General features: G+C 55.4%; 1 protein-coding gene across 7 annotated transcripts; it reads right to left on the bottom strand.

Moving 5' to 3' along the window:
- Nucleotides 1-398: 398 nt before the first annotated feature.
- On the bottom strand, nucleotides 399-21,623 carry UBXN11 (UBX domain protein 11). Of its 7 annotated transcripts, none has more exons than XM_081087206.1 (15): nucleotides 21,563-21,623; nucleotides 18,050-18,152; nucleotides 17,114-17,142; nucleotides 16,423-16,521; nucleotides 15,023-15,123; nucleotides 14,518-14,572; nucleotides 14,080-14,156; nucleotides 11,620-11,743; nucleotides 4,096-4,313; nucleotides 3,815-3,892; nucleotides 2,691-2,808; nucleotides 2,465-2,568; nucleotides 1,022-1,095; nucleotides 811-951; nucleotides 399-723 (listed from the first exon to the last, which is right to left on the bottom strand). In XM_081087206.1, exons 2-15 carry the CDS (start codon nucleotides 18,118-18,120, stop codon nucleotides 549-551), a joined length of 1,464 nt encoding a protein of 487 aa, XP_080943332.1. In that variant the 5' UTR covers nucleotides 18,121-18,152; nucleotides 21,563-21,623; the 3' UTR covers nucleotides 399-548. The 7 variants fall into 7 exon arrangements, with proteins under 7 accessions (XP_080943332.1, XP_080943333.1, XP_080943335.1 ...); XM_081087207.1 differs by having other exon boundaries at nucleotides 4,096-4,310; XM_081087209.1 differs by having other exon boundaries at nucleotides 4,096-4,310; nucleotides 17,114-17,139; nucleotides 21,563-21,620.
- Nucleotides 21,624-22,533: the final 910 nt, after the last annotated feature.

Here is a 22,533-nt window from a genome sequence, read left to right as displayed (position 1 = left end):
GATGTGTCCAGCACACACATACCTGTGTGGACCAATGGTTTCTGGAAACTGTGGGTGGGTCCCCTTCCAGTTCATATGCATGTGATGGTCCATGACACACCTGTGCCCTGGTGTGTGGTGCACATTTGCATGTCTGTCAGTAATGTGGCTGGGCCATGTGGTTGGCTCAGTGTGGCTGTGTCATGGGAATGGGTACACAGCTGTAGTTCTGCCAGTTTGGGAGCCGTGCCTTTGTGCATAGTATTGAAGTGTCCCCACCCGCTTGTGGTTCTGTGCATATCTGTGTACAGGGATCTGCTGGCTGCCCCAGCTGAGCCTATGCTGGGGCCCGCCTTCCCTTCGCTGGATCCACTTAACCCTTCTATGGAGAAAGGAACCTAGAGGACAAAGACCCAGCAGCCAGGCCTGCCAGCTGGGGCTCAAGTTACTGAGAGGGCCGGTCGGCGCCGCCCCCTCCCCGACCCAGCTGGGCCCCAGCCTTCCCTGGTGCCCAGAGGGGCTGCCCCACAGAGGAGCCTCAGGAAGCAACTGGTATGGGGACGGGCGCTTTATTTGGGTTGGGGGCTTGGTTGGGGTCCAGTGGCGGGCGGCAGGGCCCGGCTCGCCCGCATTAGCAGGGCTGCATTGGGCACCAGTCCGGCGGCCTGCAGCGTGAGCCCGTCCTCGCGGTAGACTGTGGGCGGGAACGCACTGAAGATCTCGAAGGCATTTGGGTCCATGCCCCTGGGGTCCGGGCAGAAGAGATCAGGTCAGGTCGTGGGACCTGGGACCAGAGACCCACTGCATCCGCCATTCTGGCCCCGCACCCACCTGGCCTGCGCGAGCAGGGCTCTCACATCACCGACAGTGTCCTCAGGCCACATCATTAGCAGAAAGGCCTGCTCGCCATTCTCAGACTTGATGCGCAGCATGGAGACCGGGTGCTCAGGCGACTCCGGAGACTCTTGGATCCTGCGGGTCCAGAGGCCTTCAGTGCCCCCACAGCCCAACCCCCAGGTTCTCGCCTCCACTCTGCCCTCACCTCTTACGCTCAGCAGCCAAGGCAGGCGTCTCCACCATGATCTCCTGGACCGGGAGAGGCCATGGGCAGCAGTTCTGGAAGGCATCGATGGAGTGGACAGAGCCCTGAATCCTGCCAGTCCCACCCACCCCTACCCCTAGAGGGGGCTTGTTCATGACGGGGAATTGATTAAACCATTGAGCCTAAAGGAGAGGTGGGGGTGTTCTGTGTGAGAGAGAGTGCAAGCAGAGGCAATGGAACAGAAGCTTTGGGACACTGCCCCATCATCCCCCCAGGAAGACTTGAGGTCCCTAAGTCTAGTGGGGGAGACAGAACCCCACACCGATGATGACCTGGCTGGGTGCTGAGGCCAGCGTGGGTCAGGGGAGATTTCCCTAGGGAAATGACACCTGAGCTGTGACTGGAGGAAGAGGAGTCCTATGAGAGGGAAGGGGCCAAGGGGACTCCAGACAGCATGGGAAGGTCCCCAGGTCAGGGGAGACTTCTGAGAGGAGAGAATACTTTGGGGAAGTGTCAGTTTGTGGGACGGAAGCTGGGAACCAGGTTGGACTGGAAGAAAGAAAAGGTTAGGAGTGGGGAGTGGGGGAAGAGTAAAAAGGCCCAAGAACCACCAGAGGGTTCAATAAAAAGCCAAGATCAGTTTACATTTTTAAAAGGAGGCTGCTTAGGGGAGGATGGTTGGCAGGTCAGGAGTGGATGTGGGGGGTAGACCACTGCAGTTGAGTGGGAGAGAGATTCTGGGTCGTGAGAATGGAGAGAAGGATGGACTCAGGAGAAGTTCTGGGGACCAACAGATCAGATGGGACTTGGCAATGTGGGGCAAAGGAGGTAGAGAGTCCTGGGGAAACTGAGGTTTGCTACCTGTCACAGGTGGAGGCAGAGGAGGAGGAGCAGGCTTGGGAGTGAGGAGAGGAAGATGAGTAGTGTGAGGGCCCAGAAGGGCTCTCCAGAACTGAACTGGCTATTTTGGGCTGGAACTTGAGGGGGCAGGCTTGGCCTTGGGCCCACCTCTGGCCTAAATTCTGACTTTTCCCCTCTTACAGCCACACCCTTGCCAACCCAGCTGCTCTCTCAGTCCATCCTGAGCCCTCACCAACTAATTTCTAGAAGACAGTGGGACAGATCTGAGACACCCATCTCTCCATCTAGACCCTCCTCCGGGACCCCTAAGTCTGAGCCTCCACACAAAACACTGCTCTGGTAGGCTGGGCTAGGGTTGATGGTAAAGCCCCCAAAAGACTGGGGGAGGTGCCCTGGCCAGTGTGGCTTGGTTGGGGCACATGCTGAAGGCGATTGATCGATGTTTCTCTCCCTCTCTCTAAAATCAACTTAAAAAAAAAAAGGAAATCTTGCCTTTAAACAAGAGAGAGAGAGAGAGAGAGAGAGAGAGAGTGTGTGTGTGTGTGTGTGTGTGTGTGTCTGGGGAGCTAGGGCTGGCCTCACCTGCAGGGCATCCCGGATGGGGCCCCGGATGTCAATCACCTCGCCTTGACGGATCACAAATTTGGGGAGCTTGTTCAGAAACTTCTCAGGAGTCATCCTGGAACCTGTGGGGCGGGCAGTGGAAGCCTTAACAGGGAGGGACTGTGAGTGGTGATGGAGGCGGCCACCTGGACCTTGTCCTGTACAGCACCCCTGCCGCCTGGCTCGGCCCCAGGGCCAGCCTCACCTGGGTGCTCCACCATGACTGAGGGCTTTCGAATCCTCTGCATGCCTGTCACGCGGCCCTCACCTGGGAATGGGTCCAGCCCATCCTCTTGGTAAACCTGATGGCGCAGGTCACTCACCTGACAAGAAGGAAGGGAGACAGCGGCGGCAGGACCAGATCTTCAGTGCTGGCTCCACCCCTATCCCTGCTTGCCCAGGCCCCAGGAATAGGCCCAAGGGATAGTCTGATGGAACCCCTTATTTCACAGGTATGGAAACTGAGGCTCTGGGGCAGAGCAAGAGTTGTAGTTCATGCTATTGCATATATGGGCCCTTCCTGCAAGCCCTCACTGGAGCCACAGTCCTGACATCCTCTTCAGAAGCCCCTTTTGGGAGCCTGCAGGGAGGGATGAGGGTGTTAGGACAGGGCAAAGCCTTTGCTGCCTATAGTTTGCAGTGCAGACCCCATCGTTGCACATATCACCTCGCTTGTCCCCATGCAGGCACACCTCCTGAGCCCCTGTCTTGACATGGACCCCGGATCATGACTCCCACTATTTCCAAGCCATGGTGGTACACATTCCCTCACATGCTCTCATTGTGGAACTGACACCACCCTCTGGGACATGTGCTCCCATCACAGCGCCTTTCATCTTACACACCAGCAGGGACCAGCTCCATCTCGCGCTTTAGCCCCAATATAGTCCTCTGCCCTGCCCCTCCCCCCACAATGGCACTACCTTCCATCCCAATCAGATGGCTCCCGGAGCCTCTAGGGGGAGCCCAGCTACTTTTGCACAGACTCCTCAGGGACTCCAGGCAGTCAAGTTGTCCCAAATGCTGGGGGAGGGGCAGTGGTTGAGGACTGTGCCTTCAGAGTGCCAGCAGGGGGGCACTGCCTGCTGCTCAGCTACTGGCTGTCTTGGCTGCTGCTATGTCAACTGTGGCCATGGCCGCCTCCCCACTCCCTCCCCGGCCCGGCTGCAGGCTCACCTTCCTGAAGTTCATCAGATTGGGTCCCCTGAAGTGGGGCATCTGCTTCAAGACTCAGACTGGGTGATGCCTGAGGAAACTGTTTATCCCCACCACCTCCAAAATCCCCACTTAGGGAGTAGCTGACTGGTTTGAGGAGAAGCAGCTCATCACCTTAAAGGGGACCCCATCAGGGTACAGGCGCTGGAGCTCTGCAGGGAAGAAGCCGTCCAATATGTCTCGGAGGCAGCTCTATAGCGGGGAGAGGAAAGGTAAGGACTGGGCCTCAGGCTTACCCGGTGGATCATACTCTGGCCCAGGACTTGGCAGACGTGGGGGTGGGGGCTCTGCATAGGACTGAGTGCCCACAGCAGGTAAACTGGGCCCCATCTCCAACTAGTGATGAACAGGGCGGGGAGCACCAGAGGACTGTCCTCCCTTCCCCCAACTCTTACCTGTGTGGAGGGATCATGGAACGATCGGAAGGGCCCATCAAATATCATCATGCCGTTCCGGTACAGCTTCAGTGGGATGGGCTCAAGATCATGGAGCTGTGCTCCACCGGGCATGGGTGTCACCTGGGTGTCACTGCCTACCACCAGCTCACTGAGGTCCTGCAGGCTGGCCAGCAGCCTATCAAAGTCCACTTCAGGGGGCACCAATGAATCCGCTGCTAGAGAGGACAGACACCCATGAGCCTCTCTTCTTGGCTGCCATGTGCCCTAGCAGCCCTGGCTCCCATGCCCTCTCCCATGATGAGCAGTGGCTTTAGCATCTCAAGTGACCACCTGGGGAGGAGGAGGGGCAACTAACACTAGATAATAATAGCTATCTTCTATTGAGCACATACTTTTTATTATTATTATTGATTTCAGAGAGAGAGGGAGAGAGAGATAGAAACATCAATCATGAGAGAGAATCATTGATTGGCTGCCTCCTACACACTCTACACTGGGATTGAGCCTGCAACCTGGGCATGTGCCCTGACCGGGAATCGAACTGTGACCTCCTGATTCATAGGTCGATGCTCAACCACTGAGCCACGCCGGCTGGGCTGGGCTATTGAGTGCATACTTCGTGCTAGGAGTTTAATATCTACTATCCCATTCTCTCTTCCTCCCAACCCTGTGCTGTAGGGCTATAATCAGCCCCATTTTTCAGATGAAGAAACTGAGGGTTAGAGAAGATTGATGGCACGCTTAGGGAAGCACAGAGTAAGTGGCAAGAGCAGGATCTGATCTGTCCAGGTGCTGGGTTAGCAGCTGGATTCCAAGAAGATGACCATGTAAGGACTAGCTGGGAACAAGCACTCTGTCCATGTTAGCTATTGTTACCAGCGCTACCTTGCAAAAAAATGGACCTCGGGCCAACCCAGAGGCTATGAGGCAGGGGTTATTTATCTCCGTTTTACACATGAGGAAACAGGCCCACAGAGACAAAAAATGACTTGCCCCAGGCCCCCAGGCAAGTTAGAGGAGGGGCTGACTCTAGGGCAGCGGTTCTCAACCTGTGGGTCGCAACCCCTTTGGGGGTCTAACGACCCTTTCACAGGGGTCGCCTAAGACCATCCTGCATATCAGATATGTACATTACGATTCATAACAATAGCAAAATTACAGTTATGAAGTAGCAACGAAAATAATTTTATGGTTGGGGGTCACCACAACATGAGGAACTGCATTAAAGGGTTGCGGCTGCCCTGGTCGGTTTGGCTCAGTGGATAGAACCTCAGCCTGAGGACTGAAGGGTCCCAGGTTCGATTCCGGTCAAGGGCATGTACCTTGGTTGCGGGCACATCCCCAGTAGGAGGTGTGTGGGAGGCAGCTGATTGATGTTTCTCTCTCATTAATGTTTCTAACTCTCTATCCCTCTCCCTTCCTCTCTGTAAAAAAATCAATAAAATATATATTTTTTTTAAATAAAGGGTCGCGGCATTAGGAAGGTTGAGAACCACTGCTCTAGGGTCTGTTTCTCTCACCCACCTGCACTATGAGGAAAAAGAGGACAGATGGCTACTAAGGAAGATGTCCAAACAGCTGCTGGGCAGAACAGATGTGGGGCAGATCGTGAGTTGTGCAACTATTTCTGGGTCACAGACCCTCTGAGAAGCTGACAGAAGCTCTGGCCTCCTATTCTGAAACACTGTGTTGCACATACAGCTGTGCATAAGCGTCAGAGGGTGCAGAAGGGACGGTGGGACACCCAGGACAGGTGCCAGAGCAGAAAGGGCAGAAGGCAGGGGCCTGTTCTCAGTCCTTGAAAGGACCTGGTTCCCCAGTAAGTCACTACTAGCGTGCAATCCTCACCAAACGGTGACTGTTTGGGCCTTCTTGGAAGCTGTTTTTCACCAGGACAGCCACCCTGCCACAGGATGTGGGTCAGGGCTCCGGGGACCTAATTCCCTTCCCCACAGTGGTACAGTGGCTACACCGGGGGAAGTACAGATGTGGGTGGCCATTTCCTGTTGCCTTTGTGCTGTTGAAACAGTAGGCTCCTGGTGTCCGTCCCCTCCCTCTCCTTACATTCCCTACTGTTGTAGGGGCTGCACTGCTCTGGCTCGTCCTGGAGTCCCTGAGACTCCCAAGGAAAACTCACAGAACACAGCACCCCTGCTGTGAGTCAGAACCATGTCAGGACGCTGTTTTCCTTTAACAACTACTCTCAGAACACATTGGTAAACCTACAAATGACAACAGAAAAGCTCATCTTCAACGTCTCCCGGGTCTCTATATTCTTACAGGGGGGGAAGTGAGGCCTAGAAAGATGAGGCCAAGACCACTTGGCCCAAGCAGACCCCACCAAGCAGGGCCAGGCGGACCATCAGATCCACTGCCTGATAATCCAGCTGCCTCCTGGGACCAGAGGGCTTTTTCTGGGAGCTGACAGGACATGGGGTGTTTGCCAGGGAAGAGGCAGGCAGAAGCCCAGGGGAGGATGCTAAGAAGATATGAGAGCGAGTCCCGCCGGTGTGGCTCAGTGGTTGAGCATCGACCCATGAACCGGGAGGTTATGGTTGGATTCCTAGTCAGGGCGCATGCCCAGTTTGGGGCTGGATCCCCAGTAGAGAGTGTGCAGGAGGCAGCCGATCAATGATTCTCTCTAGAATTGATGTTTCTCTCCCTCTCCCTTCCTCTCTCTGAAATCCATAAAAACATCTCTAAAGAAATAATGAGAGGGAAAAGAAAAGTTTGCTGAGAAAATCACTCTAACATGTCTCAGCCCGTGGGCTCGTGAGTGGAGAAGTGAAAGCAGGGCGGGCAGGGCAGGTCCTGGGTGAAACACGGCGCAGGTGAGGCAAGGAGTCCCTGAGGAGGAACCGCAGCTTTGGGCAATGCAGGGCTGAGAGGATAAGACAGGAAGAGCCTGTCATAACCAACACACAGCAGGCAGAAGCTGACCCAGTGCAGCCAGGTCACCAGGGATAAGGCGGGTCAGGGGTCAAGTGAGGCATTTCCTCTCTGAGCTGCAGCTTTCCTCTGCGTGGAATGGACAGATAATGGGAATCCTCATCCTACCCACAAAATCCAACTGTCTACCGAGATAATGACTCAGTGTTGTGTTCACATCGAGCACCAGAGGCAGGTACGCCACTCCTGTTCTGCAGATGAGGAAGGGGGCCTCCTGAGGCAACATGCCCAGGGCCATGCAGCTTGCAGGATCGGGTGCCGCTAACTGGGGTCCCTTTCCAAGGAGAGGTGCAGCAAGATCATCTCTGAGGCCTCGTTCAACTTTGAGGGCCCATGGTTTTATTAAAAAGGGTCGTAGGTAGGCATGGAGAGCAAGTCCAAACTCCTTGGCCCAACTCTGGGGACCTTCAGAGCCTGGGCTCCCCAGACCTCTCAGTGTGGTCTCCCTGCATGCTCCGGAGCCACAGTGCAGGGCTACTGCTTCCAAGCTGTGTGGCCCTGGGCCAGTGGGCCACCTTCTCTGGGCCTGTTTCCTCGTCTATAAAATAACAATCACAGTCCCGCCGCACAGGGCTGTTTGAGGAAGTAGTGGCAGGTGCTGTTGTGTCACTAGCCCCCATCCTCTTGCTCATTGCGGGGCTCAGGGTGCTCTTTCACCACCTCCTTGCCGGAAGCCCCTTCCCCTGAGGCTGGGCCCCGGTTCCTCAGGTTCCTGAAGCCCCTGAGCCACTCCCTTGGCCCTTGTCACAAGTGTCACAGGCTGTTGTCATTTGGGTTGACTTTCCAACCACACCAAACGCTTCTTTTTTTTTTTAATCTTCACCCGAGGACATGTTTTTACTGATTTGAGAGAGAGAGCAAGAGAGGAAGAGGAGGAAACACTAATGTGATATTGAAACACCAATCAGTTGCCTCTAGCAGGTGCCCTGACAGGGGCTCAAACCTGCAACCAGGGTACGTGCCCTGACCAGGAATCGAACCCGTGACCTTTTGGTGTGCAGGAGGACGCTCCAACCAACTGAGCCACACCGGCCAGGGCCCAAACACTTCTTGAACCCAGGCTAGAGCGTCCAGCCTGGGCCTGGCCAAGAGAGGCTGCTCAAGCAGCAGCTCAGAGAACATGCTAGGCCCAGAGAACCATGGCTATGCCCATACCCAGAGTCCTGCCCTCCCTGGGTCCATACTTGAGTGAAGGAGACAGGTGACAATGGCATTGATAAGTGCCATTGTCGGGGCTACAGAGCCCAGAGGAGGGCCAGACCCTGTCACTATCAGCAGGTGAGTGGTGGGCCTGCACTGAGCTTTTTCTTCGCACCTTCGCTGGGAGGACCAGCTGCCGCCATGAAAGACAAGGCAGTGCCCAGCATGTCCCGTCTCCACCTCAGACTGTTGAACAGGAAATGGGCCCACTATTTCCACAAACCTGCAAGTCACGCCCTGCTCTGGGGACTTGACCCACATTCACTGCTCGGCCAGGGCCACCCCCAAATCTCTGGCCCCTGCTGCTGAGCACCGCTGTGAGCTTCTCCCAACGTGCTCTGATCATCCAGGCTTGGGCACCCGGGCACCACGCACCAAGCACATGCGTGTGAACATGCCAGGCTCATGGGCAAAGCACTGTGCTGAGCGCTCCGGGGCATCGCAAAGCTAAGCAACAATTGGCTCAACCGTCATTGTCCATCTACCAAGTGTCAGCCAGCAGAACACTCCACATGCACTGTGGCATTTGATGCTCTCGGTGGCCTAGACGTCAATCATTCTACCGATGAGGACTCTAACACACAGCCCCTTCCCACATGCCCAGGGGCAGCTGCAGGCGGCACAGTGCCTGGCACAGAGCAGGCACTCCATGGGCATTTGTTTAAGCTGAGCCTCAGAGGGGAGAAAAGGGACAAGACACTTCAGGGACACGGCACTGGCCTGAAGGGGAAGCGAGGGTGAAGAGGAGTATAGGCTGCCTGGGGTCTAGGTAAGGCCATTTCCAGGGCCTCAAAGGCAGCCCAAGGACAAGCCAAGCTGCTGCAGCCCATGGAGTCAGTGTGGCTGCCTGAGCAGGGGAGGGAGGTTCCCACATAAACAAAGAGGCTGGGGTTTGGGAGAAAGGGTGGTAGGGGGAGGTGGTAGCTGGCAGGGGGGAAGGGGAGAGAGGGCAGGACTGGATGGGGGCGATGAGGAGCTCAGTGGGGGGTAAGGGTGGGGGGACTGATCCGAGGGGGTCAGGGAAGGGGGTAGTGAGGAGCTCAGAGGGGGTCAGGGAAGAGGATAGTGAGGAGCTCAGAGGGGGTCAGGGAAGGGGGTAGTGAGGAGCTCAGAGGGGGTCAGGGAAGGGGGTAGTGAGGAGCTCAGAGGGGGTCAGGGAAGGGGGTAGTGAGGAGCTCAGAGGGGGTCAGGGAAGGGGTAGTGAGGAGCTCAGAGGGGGTCAGGGAAGAGGATAGTGAGGAGCTCAGAGGGGGTCAGGGAAGGGGGTAGTGAGGAGCTCAGAGGGGGTCAGGGAAGGGGGTAGTGAGGAGCTCAGAGGGGGTCAGGGAAGGGGGTAGTGAGGAGCTCAGAGGGGGTCAGGGAAGAGGATAGTGAGGAGCTCAGAGGGGGTCAGGGAAGAGGATAGTGAGGAGCTCAGAGGGGGTCAGGGAAGGGGGTAGTGAGGAGCTCAGAGGGGGTCAGGGAAGAGGATAGTGAGGAGCTCAGAGGGGGTCAGGGAAGGGGGTAGTGAGGAGCTCAGAGGGGGTCAGGGAAGGGGGTAGTGAGGAGCTCAGAGGGGGTCAGGGAAGGGGTAGTGAGGAGCTCAGAGGGGGTCAGGGAAGAGGATAGTGAGGAGCTCAGAGGGGGTCAGGGAAGGGGGTAGTGAGGAGCTCAGAGGGGGTCAGGGAAGAGGATAGTGAGGAGCTCAGAGGTCACTGGGGCTCTCAGCCCTGGGGCTCAATACCTGTTGTGACCAGAGCAGGACTGTCCCTTTCATGTCTCCGAATGCCCTGAAGCGCTGATACCTGAGGCACCCGCAAGCATCCATTTGAGACTCAAATGCGGGTGGGGAGGGTGAATCATCCAGCCCCAGGCCAAGCTCTCCCAAGGCTTCCCCCCTGCTGGGCCCTCTTCCCTGAGGCAGGAGTCCAGGCTCTAGGACACTTGAATGAGCCCCAGTACAGATGCCCTGGCTCGCCATTTACTGGCCAGCTGCCCAGGCCTATGGGACCTGGTGTCCAACCTCTGGAGGGAGAACCAGAGCAGCAGGGCCGGCAAGAGGCCAGCTGTGTGGATCCGAGGGGCCCTTGGGGGGGGAGCAGGCTGACACCTGGGGACAAGGCAGTGGAGGGGGGGATGGAGAGGAGCCGGGAGGGGAATCCCAGGAGCAAAAGCTGCTATAAGTGAAAAACTTGGTGTTCATCTGGCAGAAGAGCCGAATGGAGCAACAACCTTCTGTTCTCTGAAGAGAACAGGCCTGGCTTTCAGAAACGGCCAGCTCGTTCTACGGTCCCAGTCCCAAATCCACGGGGAGAATCCCTCTAGATATTAGCAATTGAATTAAAAATAAAAAGTGGGGCCTTAGCCAGTGTGGTTCAGTGGCTGAGCATCAACCATGAACCAAGAGGTCACCGGTTCAATTCCCAGTCAGGGCACATGCCCAGGTTGCCGACTCAATCCCAGCAGGAGGCAGCTGATCGATGTTTGTCATAGATGTTTCTATCCCTCTATCCCTCTCCCTTCTTCTCTAAAATTTAAATATATATTGGTATATATGTATCAAAAAATGTTTTTTAAATAAAAAGTGGTGTGCCCTAACTGGTTTGGCTCAGTGGATAGAGTGTCGGCCTGCCGACTGAAGGGTCCCAGGTTCGATTCCGGCCAAGGACATGTATCTTGGTTGCAGGCACATCCCCAGTGGGGGGGTGTGCAGGAGGCAGCTGATAGATGTTTCTTTCTCATCGATGTTTCTAACTCTCTATCCCTCTCCCTTCCTCTCTGTAAAAAATCAATAAAATAGATTTTAAAAAAATTGGTGTCCTGGCCAGGTAGCTCATTTGGTTAGAGCCGTTAAGAGTGTCATCCCAATACACCAAGAATTAACCAATGAATGCATAAATAAGTGAAACAACGAATCAATGTTTCTCTCTCCCCCTTTCTCTCTCTCAAATCAATTTAAAAAATAAAAAAGTGGTGAGTCCCATAGAAGCAGGTGGCTTTCAATGGTCTGGCTATGAATGAACCTGGGAAGGGAGCCCAAGGGGGGGCTGAGCCTGGAACTGAGGGCCAGCTTTTAAAAGCAACAACTTCTGGATGGACGACATTTTGTAAACTATGATGCCTGAGAAAAATGAGGTCTTATTACATCTTGTGTCTCTGGGCCTTTGAAAGATGAACAAGCAGAGTCTGAGGGGAGACCAGAGGGAGAAAGTGGCGGCAGGCTAGGTGGTCAGTGATGGAGGCCGAGGTGTCAGGGGCGAGGTGTGGGGTGTCTCAGGGCACCTGTGCGTGGAGGCAGGGGCAGGAATGAGCCGGCCTCTGGATGCTTCCGGCCCAAAGGAAGCTGTTGGAGAATTCCCTTTGTGGGAGGGGTTGGGTGCACCCCTACTCTACCTGGCTTCCAGAACTTCTTGGCTGTCATCCAGTCCCTGTCATCCTCTGAGCTTGTCATGTCCTCCGAGTCCTCACGGTCCCTGGGCTCGCCCACCCACTGCAGACCATAGTCACCGAGGAACCGCTGGAGGGGGAGATGCGGGGGCACAGTCAGCTCAGTCCCTTTCCAGGAAAGAGGCGGCATCGGCCCAGTCCCCGGCCTCAGGCCTCAGCTCCCAGAGCTGGCTGGGCAGAGGGGGTGGGCGAGGGGTCTTGGCCACTTTGTGGCTGTAAACTTGGGAAGCCACGTGACCTCCTAGGGCAGCGGTTCTCAACCTGTGGGTCGCGACCCCTTTGGCGGTCACACGACCCTTTCACAGGGGTCGCCTAAGACCATCCTGAATATCAGATATTTACATGACGATTCATAACAGTAGCAACATTACAGTCATGAGGTAGCAACGAAAATAATTTTATGGTTGGGTCACAACATGAGGAACTGTATTTAAAGGGCCAGAAGGTTGAGAACCACTGTCCTAGAGCCTCAGGGTCCTCCTTACACAGCGGAGGTGACAGCACCTGCCCAATAAGCTTGGGAGGAGGACTCAGCAAGGTAATTCACATCAAGTACCCGGCACAGTGCCTGGCACAAGCACTCCGAGGGCAGCCATGATGGCGGTGGGCAGCCATGTGGACCCGGCCTGAGTGGGTGGAGGGCAGGACCGGGAGGATGCCGCCACCCGCACACAGCCTCCCTAGGGCTGGGTCTCACAACTCTGCCACAGGAAAACTTTTGAATTGTCCACACTTCCTGCTGCTAGTTCCTCATCTCCCTTTCTCTCCTCAGCCCACGGCTCAGGTGCAGCTTCCACCAACCTGCCCGGCCCCCAAACCCAGTGGGCACATTTCCGGCTTCACCTCTTTGTAACACAGGCGGTTCCTTTTCAGTTTCACATTTCCAACCGTCCCCACTGAGACGTGGAACAGGCATCTCAAAATGAACTTGCCCCACCTCTTCCCCTCCAGGTCTTCTGCATTCGGCCAACAGCACCCCCCACCTGGGCCTCAGCCACGGCCGCAGGCAGCTCAGATCTGTCCACTCCACTGGTCTCCTCTGCTGCCACCCGCGTCCGAGCCTCGGTCAGCTCCCTCCTGGACAATTCGGGCTGAGCTTCTACCTGCCCCTCTCCCCCACCCCCTCCTCTAACTGAAACCTTCCTGTGGTTCCCCATTCCTGCAGAACAGAATCCAACCGGCTCTGTGGCTGAGCCCCCCGCGGCCATGTGATCCCCACAGCTCGTCTGGCTCTCCCTCTTGCTCCCACAACCACCCACCATGAGCCAAGTTTCTACGGTGGGAGGTGGAGCTGCTCATCTCTCCAGCCTGGATTCTCTTCCCCTGAGGTCCCCTCACAACCTCTAGATCTCTTGCCCAAGGTCACCCGCAGAGTGGACCAAATCTCTCTTGTGTCACCCGCTGAACAATGTCATCAGATCTGTGCACTTGTGCACCTTCCTGTGCACTTGTCTATGTCTCTGTCCCTTCCAGACTCTCAGCCTCATGGGGGCGGGACCACATCCACCTCCCAGGGGTTGGGAAATAGGGGATACTTGGTATGAGCTGGTTAAGTTAATGAAGCAATAAATGTGCGAATGATATGAACAGAGGGGCTGCCATACCCTCGCCCTGTGGCAGCTGCTCAGAGAAGCCCACAAGCCAGGTCTGAACAGCCTGGGGGAAGGGCGCGCAGCTGCGGCAGGGCCTGTGGGTTTGCTGCTGCCGCCTGAAATCAGGTTGGGGCTTTGGAAGCCAACCCTATAGGGAGAGGGAGAGGTTCTGGTGGGGCCCTGACAAATCATTTCCCCCAGGACCCTCCCTGACATGGGGGTGCCCCCTGTGTGAGCCTTGCTGTATGAATGGGGCAAGGAAAGTGACACGGGGTGACTGAGATGCCACGTTCAATTCAGTGAACACATATGGCCGGTATCATGCTAGGTCCTGGGCGAAAGCAATGGACAGGAGGGTGGAGTTCGAGGTCCCCTAGGGGGAGGGAGGAGAGAGATGAGGCAGAAGGAAGCACAGGACACAGCCTGCCCTGCTCAGTCGGGGAGGGGCTCCTGGGGGAGGGCCCTGCCTTGATTTGAGGCTGAGGATGAGTGGAACCTCGCTAGGGGGAGGTGGGGAAATATTTCAGGCAGAGGGATCAGCATGGGCCAAGGTCCTCAGGTGAGAAACTGCTCAGTGTAGTCCAAGAACCAGAGTCAGGGCCCATGGCTGGAGGGGAGTGTGGTTCAAGGTGAAACTGAAGAGGAAGCCCAGGCCGGAAGGAGTGTGCCCCACCCTGGACACCTTTCTGGCTCCCGGTTAGCCCTGCGGAGGGAAACCAGAGCAGGGCCGGGCGCGGGGTGTGGTGAGGGGCCAGAGAGGTGGGCTCTGACCCCGTTCCTGAGGGCAGACGGCCCTGGCCACTGCCTCTCTCACCTCCATCTCCCCGACCTGCCGCCGCAGGTGCTCGCACATGGTCTCCAGCTCCTCCTGCCGCTGCAGGGACATCTTGCCTTCAGGAGAGATGGGGAGGGGTTCCGCTGCCCCAGCATGGAGGCGGCCAGCCTGCCTGGGCCAGAGCTCTGCCCTGAGGGTCATCTGAAGAAGCTGCCCCTTGAGGACTCGGGGAACCCCCTGAGAATGGCCTGGAGCCCCTCTCCCTGACCCTGACAAGGGCGGCCCTCCTGACCCCGAGGAGGTCGCCGCCCTCCTGAAGCGAGGCTGCTGAGGCTGCGCCTGCACTCGGGGACTCAGTCCCGCGTTGGAGGGCACCATCCTAAAAGCATCACTGCCCCCTGGGCTCAGCTGTCCAGGCCTTGGGGCCCAGGGGAGGTACAACAGGATGGCCGAGCAGCCCCTGAGAGAGCCTCTTACTCTTCTGCTCCTGGAGGGTCGCCACCAGTTCCTCGAGGGACTGTATCTTCTCATCCTGCAGCAACAAGATGGGGTGGGGGTGGGGGGCAGGCAGGCCTCGTGGTTCCAAGAGCCCAAGGGAGCCCCCTCCAGAGGGAAGATCTGGAATTTGTGTCTCTGGGGGGGCACCAGGGAGCTTAAAGCCCTTTCCCCCCTTTGGCATAACCACTGCTCCTGCACCTCAGATGACCCTTGAGGTGCCACCGAGGTGGGGAAAGGTGTGGAGGTCCCCTGAGGTCTACGGGCCTTGCCCAGCTGTGGAGAACACCCCTAGCCTCTCTACCCAGGTCACAGGGACCCATCAGGCTCAGGCCACACCTGGCCCTCAACTGGGCAGTTCAGTGTGGGCAGTTCAGGGTAGAACCCACCCACCCTGACCTACTGCAGTAGTAGCCTCATTGGTCACGCCAGCCTGGACCCCCCCCCTTCAGACTGGACCCTGGCCGTGTCCCCACGGGGGTCCCACCTTGGACAGCATCTGGTCGTTCTGGTCCTTCACCTGCTCCTCCAGATCCTGCACCTTCCTTGCCATGGTGCTCAGCAGCTCCCCATTGTGGGTCCCAGCAGCTGCCAACCAGACAGGGTCCTAGAGCCCATGCCTAGGGCAGAGGCTGAGGTACGGGGGTCCTGGGAGGGGGAGAGGGATGCCCAGGAGTGGAAATAAGAGTAATAACAACAGCTGCCACCTAGGTCAGAGGGGCCACTCCAAGCACTTTCACATGTCAACTGTGCAATCCTGACAACATGCCTCTGAGGAAATGAGCTGCTGTAGGAAACTGAGGCACAGAGAGATTCAGTAATTTGTCCAACGGTACGAGCGGCTGCTCTGAGGAGGGAACAGCAAACCGTGTGGACTGCTGCTGTGCACAGAGGTGAGAGGACAGGCGAGCCCTGAGGGCACGGGCACTGGAGAGAAGTGAACGGAGAGCAGTGACCAGCCCTTTAGGTGGAGGAGCTGCTCGCTGTGATTACTACGGAGTGTCCCCCGCTGGGAGGACACTGGCTTTGTGACCGAGTGGCTGTGGGGCCAGGCCCATGCTGCCTCCTTTTCCATCTCAGCTCCCCTCTCCCCACCATTTAAGCGGACGGGTGTTTGGTGAAGGATCCCCTCAGCCAATCCTCACCTCAACGTGCTGACCGGGGTGTCCCCATGCCCAGTTCACAGAAGACGGGATGGAGACGCAGAGAAGGAAGTTGCCTCTCTGAGATACACAGCTGGCGGAGGATTCTAACTGCATCCCAGCTCCTACAGACTCCCAGCTCCGCCCCTGCCCCTGCCCAGCGCTCCGCCCAGCTCCTCCCGTGTGCACCCGTGTGCAGGTCTCCCCTCTGCCCGGCCTGATCCATCCTACCTCCTCTGGAAAGGTGCCCTGATGAGCCCCGTCCCCCTTTAGGCACCTACATGATCGCAGTGTCACCAAGCCCCCGGGGGATGGTGTGGACCAGGCGAGGAGGGCTACCTAGGGGACTTTGGGCCTTGCCCAGAGCTCTGCAAAGCTGGAAGCAGATAGCTGAAGGCAGAGCTTCACCCTCAGGCCCTTCACTCCTCTGACCCTGGATCTTAGACACACTGACATTACACTTGATGGTGACTCCAGCCAGGTTCACTCCAGAGGCACTAGCCACAGCCTGGCCTGGGGCGTGGCCACACCTCCTGAGCTATGAGTGGGGCCCACTTAGCTTTATGCCAAACCCAGCCCTGGACGGGTCTGGGGAGGCAGGCCCATGGCCACGGTCAGCCAGAAATGGGAACAGTTGTCTCAGATCCAGCAGGCGGGGAGCAGGTGCATGCCCCTCTGGGCCTCTCTCTTCTGGGGCCCTCTCCTGCTGCTGGGAACCCAGACCCCTTTGGGCCTCTGCTCTCACCTTGCCTACCCACAGGAGCTCCTATGCCACCATAGCAGGAAGGGACAGAGAACGATTCTTCTGAGCCTTGTCCATCATTCAGCACGTTCACTGCATCTTCTGAAGACACAGATGCCCAGGTCACTGCTGGGGCTAAGGCCCAGAGCAAGCTGGGGCCCTGGATTCTGTCCCCCCAAACAAATGAGGGTAGAAAACGGGATGTTGGCAAGCACGGATCCAACGAGAACAGGCCTCTTCCTAGAGTTCTCCCAGCCTGGCTCCTGGGGGACCACGGTGAGGGCAAGAGTGGGGTTGAGATGCAAAGATCTGAGCCTGCAGGAGTCAGAGTAGTGATGTGAGGACAGGGGTTCCAGGAGAAACGGGTATTAGGGGCTGGAGGTGGCTGTTTGGGGAAGGAGGGTGGGGTTTGGCCCCCTCTGGATTCTCAGCACTCACCAGTCAACCCCAAGGTGGGTGGAGGGGTTCCAGTGTTAGGGATGACCTCTCTGCTAGGGGTGTGGGGCCTCCTACTGAGAGCTGCCCAGAGGAAGCCCTGCCCTCAGGAGGGGTGGGAGCTGCCGGTAAAACCGAGGCTGGGCCAGCTGCTCTGGCTGACAGAAGTCTTCACCATGCTCTCTCTCCATCTGCCCAACCCCAAGGAGACATGGCCGACGGGAGGTGAGGAAGACATGCGGGCAGAGCCCTCACTTACCGTTTCCGTAGAGTTTTATCCCTCGCCTTCTGGGAATCCGGGCAGGAAGGAGAAGGAAGACAGACACGTTAGGACCCCCTGGAATGTCATCGGGGAGAGGCCCTGGGCACCAAGCCCCCAGCCAAGCACGAAGGTGATGGAGGGTGGGCCTCTGCCTCCTGAGGACATCCACCCGCCAATCCCACGCTGGCACTGGGACGAGCAGGCTTCAGGGTATCCACCTCCGCCCAGCGGAGAAGGATGGGAAGAGCTGGAGGGCAGAGTCTTGGGTGGAAGACAGAGTCCTGTAGTCAAGGAGCCCAGCCCCAGCTCTGCTTTGAAATGGTGTGGGACCCCAGGCCTCCCACTCAACCTCTCTGGATCCCCTTGGTCTGCGGATGATTCAAGTGCTGTTCATAAGAGCAAGGAAGTTAAAAAAAAATTATTTGGTTCGGTCAGTGGCTGATCGTCGACCTATGAACCAGGACAGATTCCCCGTCAGGGCACATACCTAGGTTATGAGCTCTATCCCCGGTGTGGGGTGGGCAGGAGGCAGCCAACCAGTGATTCTCTCTCATCATTGATGTTTCTATCTCTCCCTCTACTTTCCTCTCTCGGGGGGAAATATATTTTCTTTGGAAAGATGAAAATGCTAGACAGATGTAAAGAATTCCCTTTACCGAGAGCCCCGCACACGGCAGGGCCCAGAACAGGTGCACCACCAGTGTTTGCTAAGCTACTCGCATGGAGCCCAAACCTTACTAGAGGGCACAACCCACTGTGCGCTTAACACAACGGAGAGCCTCTCAGAAGGTAGAGAAGGATCAGGTGGTCAGGGAAGGCTACGTGACTCCTCATTGCCCTCCCCAAGACACCAGGAGTCATTCTTCTTGTCATGGGAGGAGCAAGGAGGAGGCAGGGGCGTGGGCACCAAGGGCCCGGGGCCCAGCCTCCTACCCTGAGTTCACAGGCTCCGACAGCAGGGGCACCTTCCGGGTCTTGCCAAGGGAGGACAAAGGTGAGCTCATAGTTCTTCTAGATCTTAGTTGTCAGGAACTCCCTGAGTAGAAAAAAAGAAGTCAGACCGAAGGGTTATGGGTTCTATTCCCAGTCAAGGGCACATGCCTGGGTTGTAGGTTCGATCCCCAGGCCCAGGTCAGGAAGCAACCAGTTGATGTGTCTCTCTTCTATCTCTGTCTCTCTCTTTCTCCCGCTCCTTCCCTCCCTTCCACTCTCTAAAAAAGCAAAGGAGGAAATATCCTTATGTGAGGATTAACAAAGGAAAAATAAAAAAAGAAGTCAGCCCTTGGAGTCACTCCCTCAGGACCAGGAAGGGAAACTCTCTCTTCCTTGGTTACGTTCCCAGAAAGGACCACCACCCAGGGGGGATCGCCTCACTTCTTCCCACTGCTCCTGCGGAGGATTCTGGAGGCAGCTGGGCCTCAGGACCCTGTGATTAGCATCCACCCGCTCCCCCAGAGACCCGCTGTCTGCTTGGAGCCCAGAGGCCTCTGTCCTGGGAACAGGCATTGGGGGTGGAGCAGGCTGCAGAAATGTGCCAGGAGCCTGGCACTTGCCCAGATTTAGAGCCCAGATATGAGACTACCCAAGAGGCCTGGGGCTTTCGTCCATCCATCAAGGAGCTGGTCAACACAAAGTTTAAGTGTCCCCTCCCACCAGAGCCAAGGTGCTACCCCAACATCTCAGAGCCAGAGGGGGGCAACCCAAGGGCAGGACTCAACCAAGACATAGTCCACATGGCAGGGAGGTCAAGAAGCCAGGCTGCTGGCCCTGGCCAGGTAGCTTGGTTGGTTAGAGTGTCACCCCGATGCACCAAGGTTGCAAGTTCGATCCCCAGTCAGGGCACATACAAGAAGCAACCAATGAATGCATACGTAAGTGGGACACAAATCAATGTGTCTGGGTGTCTCTCTCCCTCTCCCTCTCTAAAATCAATAAATAAATTTTTAAAAAATTAAAAAAAAAAGAATCCAGGTTCTAGACAGGTTCTGTCATTCACCAGTGTAACCCCCACCTCGGTTCCTTTGTATAAAGTGGGGATGGGAATAGCATCAGGGAGGGTTACCCATGGGATTCAAAAATAACATACATATCACAGAGTTTTCATCACAATCAATTTTAGAGCATTTTCATTATGCTAATAAGCCCTAGGCACTGTGCCTTTAGTCCCTAAAACAGGCCTGCATAATCTCCCACCAGACCTGATTGTCCCTTCTTTCTCCAAATTCTCACCACCATGACCCCCTCAAAAGAAACTAGCCAAAAAGATAGAAATTGGGGTGGGTGGAAGTGGAAGAGGGCATAAAGGCAATTAATGGTGTTGGAAAAAATAAAATAAGACAGAAATTAAGTCTTGTTGAGGATGTAGGGAAATTGGATTGTAATTTGTGGGGCTGTAAATGGTGCAGCTGCTGTGGGAAACAGCATGCATTTCTTTAAAAGATTAAACACACTTACCTATGGCCTAGCGATTCCACTCCTAGGCATATACCCAAGAGAAATGAAAACTTATGTCCACACAAAAAATTGTAGACATGTTCATAGCAGCATTATTCATAGCAGCTAAAAAGTGGAAACCCAAATGTCCATCAATGAATGAATGAATAGACAAATGTGGTATAACTTTATAATGGGATAGTATTTGACAATTTAAAAAAGGGATGCGGCCAGGCCGGCATGGCTCAGTGGTTGAACATTCACCTATAAACCAGGGGGTCACGGTTCTATTCTGAGTCAGGACACATGCCTGGGTTGCAGGCTCCATCTCCAGTGTGAAGCGTGCAGGAGGCAGCCAATAAATGATTCTCTCTCATCATTGATATTTCTACCTCTCCCTCTGCCTTCCTCTCTGAAATCAATTTTTTTAAAAAAGGAATGAAATACATGCTACAAAGTGAATGGACCTTAAAAACATTATGCTGAGCCGAAACCAGTTTGGCTCAGTGGATAGAGCGTCGGCCTGCAGACTGAAAGGTCCCAGGTTCGATTCCGGTCAAGGGCATGTACCTGGGTTGCGGGCATATCCCCAGTAGGAGATGTGCAGGAGGCAGCTGATCGATGTTTCTCTCTCATCGATGTTTCTAACTCTCTCTCTCTCTCCCTTCCTCTCTGTAAAAAATCAATAAAATATATTAAAAAAAACAACAACATTATGCTGAGGGAAAGAAGTCAATCACAGAAGACTACATATTGTTATGATCCCATTTATATGAAATGTCCAGAATGTGCATTTCATATAGCGACCAAGTAGATTAGTGGTTGCCTCGGGCTAGGGGCTGCTGTGGAGTAAATGGGAGGTAACTGCTAAAGGGTATACAGAGTGTCCTCTATGGGTGATGAAAAGTTCTAAAATTCACTGGGGTGATGGTTGCACAACCCTATGAATATACTAGAAACTACTGAAATTTACATTTTAAGGGAGTGAATTATATCTCAATAAAGCAATCATAGAAAAAAAAAGGGGGGGGAACCTGGTCCCCAAACCACACCCAACATCTTTCCCCTTCTTAATGGGACCTCATCAGCCAACCCCACAAAATTTTTCTCTCCTTCCTTCTCTCTTAATCCCATCCTATCGGGTACCAAATCCTGCAGGTACAACTCCAATGTTTCTCACACATAACTGCTCCTTCCTATGCTCACTATTGGCCATTCTAGCGGGGCTTTCACTGCCCTTCTTTGGGGCTGTCACAATGGCCCACAATTGACTTCCCTTTTTCCATTCTCACTCCAGGCCAATCCAACAATGCCTCCAGATACATTTTCCCAGGATTATAGGAGACCCCTGAGAGCAACGACTCTATCTTCCCATCAGTCTGGGCACTCCGGACCGCGGGGCTGTGTCTCCGATTCCCTCAGACCTGGGGTCCCTGAGGATAGAGCCATGTCACTTGGGGACTTTTCGGGGGCAAACTGTGTCTTCCTCGTCAGGCCTGGGACGCCTAAAGGTTGCACTGATTCCCCCTTAAGGCTTGGGCTTTGAGGGGAAAGCTGTGTCCTCTGCCTCTACACCTTGGGACCCAAGTCAAGACTGTGCTTGACTGACGTCTTTCATCACTACTCGACCTGTTTGTTGGCTCCCCCATGTCCGGGTGCCCCCAGTGCCTGTCGGCCCGCAAGCTGCACGCCAGCACTCCCTAGATCCCCAAATAATATTCCATCATAAGGACATTCCACATCTGTTTATTCATTCATGGACTGGTGGACATTTGGGTTTCCATTTTTTATAGTGCTCTCGGAGAGACCAATTTCATCACCTAACCCCGCCCTGGGAGCCGCGCCGCCGCCTCCACGCGTGGCCATGGTAGGTAGGACCCGGATCCGCTCCCAGGACGCGGGGGGCCTGCTGGGGTGCCGCCCGCTGGGATAGCGGGGCCCTCGGTGCTCTGGGACGAGGTCCCGGCATGCGTGGAGCACTCCGCGGGCAAAACGACCCTGGCGGGGACTCACCAGGCAGGGCCGAGGAGCGGCCCGCGGCACCGCCATCTTGTTGTCACGCGGTTTCCTAGGCGACCAGGCCCGTCCGCTTCCCATTGGCTAATTCGAGAGGGGCGGGGTCTCTACGCAACTAGCCCGCGGTGGAGGAGGGTGCGTAAATGCCACCGGTTTTTTTGTTTTGTTTTTTTTTAAATATATTTTATTGATTTTTTACAGAGAGGAAGGGAGAGGGATAGAGAGTTAGAAACATCGATGAGAGAGAAACATCGATCAGCTGCCTCCTGCACACCCCCTACTGTGCCCGCAACCAAGGCACATGCCCTTGACCGGAATTGAACCTGGGACCCTTCAGTCTGCAGGCCGACGCTCTATCCACTGAGCCAAACCGGTTAGGGTGCCACCGGTTTTGTTTGTTTGTTTGTTTGTTTGTTTTGCTGAATTGACTTGCGGGTAAATGATCCCTTTGAGCCTGTTTTCCCCTCTAAACCGTGCAGTATTTGGAGGGGGCTGTTTTGAGTATGAATTGAAATGATGCAGGTACTTTGTAAGTGTTTCTTAAATCTGAATTTCTCTGAGAACTTCCTGACCAGACAGCGCTCTGAAGGGATGCTCCTATTATAGTTCCTTTGTGTGAAAGTTCCTGTGAGACACTTCCCTTCCCTGAACCTCATCTGTAAAATAAAGGGGTTAGATAGAGCAACTAGGTAGTTAAGAGCATGGAACATGGACTTTGGACTGGCTCCTGCCTTGTGTGCCCTTGGGCAAGTTACTCAGTTTCTTAATCTATATAATGGGCGGTAATACCCACCCTACAGGGTTTCTATGAGGATTAAGTGAGAGAATTCATGCAAGGTACCTGTCCCAACATCCATGCAGAGTAAGTTTTAAGAAACATTTCCCGCCCTGGCTGGTTTGGCTCAGTGGATAGAGCGTCGGCCTGTGGATTCAAGGATCCCAGGTTTGTTTCTGGTCAAGGGCATGTA

The sequence above is a fragment of the Myotis nattereri genome (genome assembly GCF_964212035.1).
Source record: "Myotis nattereri genome assembly, chromosome: 3".
In the NCBI taxonomy this organism is placed as follows: Eukaryota; Metazoa; Chordata; class Mammalia; order Chiroptera; family Vespertilionidae; genus Myotis; species Myotis nattereri.
Note: the sequence above shows the minus strand (reverse complement) of the source record. Positions and strands in the feature narration are given on the sequence as shown.

Bases quoted from the DNA above. Each gene is read 5' to 3' on its own strand.
- UBXN11 (XM_081087206.1), bottom strand. From the start codon at position 18,120: ATGAGCTCACCTTTGTCCTCCCTTGGCAAGACCCGGAAGGTGCCCCTG. The intron at 1,096-2,464 runs GTGAGGCCAGCC...GATGCCTTCCAG, and splicing joins CCATCCGGGATGCCCTGCAG to AACTGCTGCCCATGGCCTCT. The intron at 724-810 runs GTGGGTGCGGGG...CCCGGACCCCAG, and splicing joins GCCCTGCTCGCGCAGGCCAG to GGGCATGGACCCAAATGCCT.